Below are 2,702 nucleotides of genomic sequence, written 5' to 3'. Positions count from 1 at the left end.
TAAAGGCCTGGAGATCCCAAGAAAGAACATTGAAAATGCTTAGAGGTGATCCAACGGATTCATCTATGATGATACCAAGCTTTTTTTTTATATGTTAGATCAAATGAATCCCGGTATAGTCACAGGATTGGAACTTGACAGTCACAATAGATTCAAATACTGCTTCATGACAATAGGTGCATCAATTAGAGGATGGCAACATTGTAGACCTGTGATTGTAGTTGATGCAACGTATTTGAATGGACATCATGGCGGTACACTGTTCACGGCATGTACGCAGGATGTGAATAATAGCATATTCATTCTTGCATTTGGGATTGGGGACAATGAGAACAACAAATCCTGAACATGGTTCTTCGAACAATTGAAAAGGGCATACGGAAATAGGAAAGGTTTCTGTTTTGTATCAGATCGCCACAACAGTATCAAGAATGCAATAGAAATGGTGTATCCAGGGACATATCATAGGATTTGCTCATACCATCTACTACAGAACCTAAAGTCATATTTTGGCAAGTCAGGTCACAATATAACACAGGCATTCAACTCGGTTGTTCGTGCATACACCCTAGCAGAATTTGAATATAACATGCAGCAATTTGATTCAATTAATCCGAAGATTATAGCCTATTTGGTAATAATCTATTGATAGTCACATTAACATACATTCTTCTATGTCGCAAAAAGGATGTGTATATAAATGTTGTTATTTATCCTTGCTTGTAGGCCGAAGTGAACCCCGAGAAATGGTCAAGATTTCACATGCCAGCTAACCGATATTCTATAATGACTTCGAATATAGTAGAATCTGTGAATGCAGTGACAAAAACAGTAAAGAACTTTCCTGTTGTGGCTCTATTGGATTCTTTGAGACAGACTATACAATATTGGTTCTATAAAGATAGGGACACTGCGTTCAGTACTTTCACAAAGCTGTCAGGGAATTACGAGAAAATTTTAAGAGATATGAGTTATGATTTGAGAAATTTCACGGTATTGTTTGCATTTTGTAACCTGTCTTTAATGACTATAACTTATCCTCTAATTTGAAAGTAGGTTGACATTAACTGTCACTAGAAATGATCTAGTTTTGTGTCATTATTTGTAGGTATCTCGTACAAATCAAACCATTTTTTCTGTTTGTGATGATAGCTTGTCATTTATTGTTGATATGGAACAATGTACATGCACAAGTAGGACATTTCAAGTGGATCAATTACCCTGCCTGCACACCCTAGCCATTATTGCAATGATGAAGATGGATGCATATGATTATTGTTCATACTTCTACACGAGGGATGCATACATCAATGCTTATAAACACATAGTGTTTCCAATTGGAAACATCAATGAGTGGACAGTACCGGATGAAGTTTTAAACGTAATTGTGCTGCCACCAAACCAGAAAAGAAGTATAGGAAGGCCATTCGAAAAGAGGAAGAGATCATCTTGTGAAGGCAAAATCATAGTCAAATGTGGACATTGTTGTAGAAATGGTCACAATCGCAGAACATGCACTAGTTTGGTTCCATTAGGTCAAAGATGTAAATGACTAGAATTAGTATATAGGTAAATTCAATACAGTGTATGACAAATGAACATGCAAAACATTCATTCGTGACTTCGTCATTAAACCTATGCCTTATTGGATGTCACATGTCTTGAATCCTAATGCTAATCATGAAGATGTATAAATGGCATCAAGATTATAATATGTGACCGCGTTTTGATTTAAAAAACATAAAATCTGAGCAAATGAATGATATATACATTTGTGTGTTTTTTTGTTTGTTCAATAAATGGTTGTAACCTATTACCCAGATAGGTAATTTGCGATCCCGGCATAATATATACGTAGATAAAATTTTTTTGACAACCGTTTATATATATATATATACACACACTAAGTAATGTGTGTGACCTCCTTCAAATCGTAATTTGTGACCGTAATATGATATACAAGTGGGACTGTGAACATAACGTGTATGTGATCTATGATCCCAACATATTATACGTGCGACCTTGTTGTAGATTGCACTTGTGACGGTAATATAATATGCAATTGTGACCGGGTATATACTGTGACCTGCAATGCTTTTGGGGTCCCAACATAATATACGTGTGGCCTGTTGTACAATGCATTTGTGATCATAAAAAGGGTATGAGATTGTGACCGTTTACATACTGTCTATGACCTGTGCCCTGCAATGCTTTTGACATCCCAACATAATATACGTATAGCCTGATGCACAGTGCAGCTGTGACCGTAAAAAGGTATGAGATTGTGACCATGTATACACATTTTGTGACCTATGACTTGGTATATACTATCTGTGACCTGTGACCTACAATGATTTTGAGATCCCAACATAATATACGTGTGGCCTATTGCACAATACATCTGTGATCATAAAAAGGTTTGAGATTGTGACCGTTTACATACTGTCTATGACCTGTGATCTGCAATGCTTTTGACATCCCAAACATAATATCCGTGTGGCCTGTTGCACGATGCATCTGTGATCGTAGAAAGGTATGAGATTGTGACCATGTATACACAGTATGTGACCTGTGACCTGATAAATAATAAGTAATTGAAATTTGCCTTGTACCAACATATAGTACGGCATATGCAACATAAAACATTCTACTTAAGCATAAAACATCAAAAGTATTCGTCTAGATAACAAAAAAACTAAAAA

General features: G+C 36.1%; 1 protein-coding gene across 1 annotated transcript; it reads left to right on the top strand.

Annotated features, from left to right (window-relative positions):
• Positions 1-442: 442 nt before the first annotated feature.
• On the top strand, positions 443-1,552 carry LOC111393098. The gene is made up of 3 exons (XM_023018496.1): positions 443-634; positions 727-993; positions 1,109-1,552. The coding sequence occupies exons 1-3, from the start codon at positions 443-445 to the stop codon at positions 1,550-1,552; spliced, it is 903 nt and encodes a 300-aa protein (XP_022874264.1).
• The last annotated feature ends 1,150 nt before the right edge of the window (positions 1,553-2,702 follow it).

This window comes from Olea europaea, chromosome 4, assembly GCF_002742605.1.
Source record: "Olea europaea var. sylvestris chromosome 4, O_europaea_v1, whole genome shotgun sequence".
NCBI classification, from domain to species: domain Eukaryota; kingdom Viridiplantae; phylum Streptophyta; class Magnoliopsida; order Lamiales; family Oleaceae; genus Olea; species Olea europaea.
The sequence above is the reverse complement of the archived record's forward strand: the minus strand, read 5'-3'. Positions and strand labels throughout refer to the sequence as shown.

Bases quoted from the DNA above. Each gene is read 5' to 3' on its own strand.
- LOC111393098 (XM_023018496.1), top strand. From the start codon at position 443: ATGGTGTATCCAGGGACATATCATAGGATTTGCTCATACCATCTACTA. The intron at 635-726 runs GTAATAATCTAT...CCTTGCTTGTAG, and splicing joins CGAAGATTATAGCCTATTTG to GCCGAAGTGAACCCCGAGAA. The intron at 994-1,108 runs GTATTGTTTGCA...CATTATTTGTAG, and splicing joins ATGATTTGAGAAATTTCACG to GTATCTCGTACAAATCAAAC.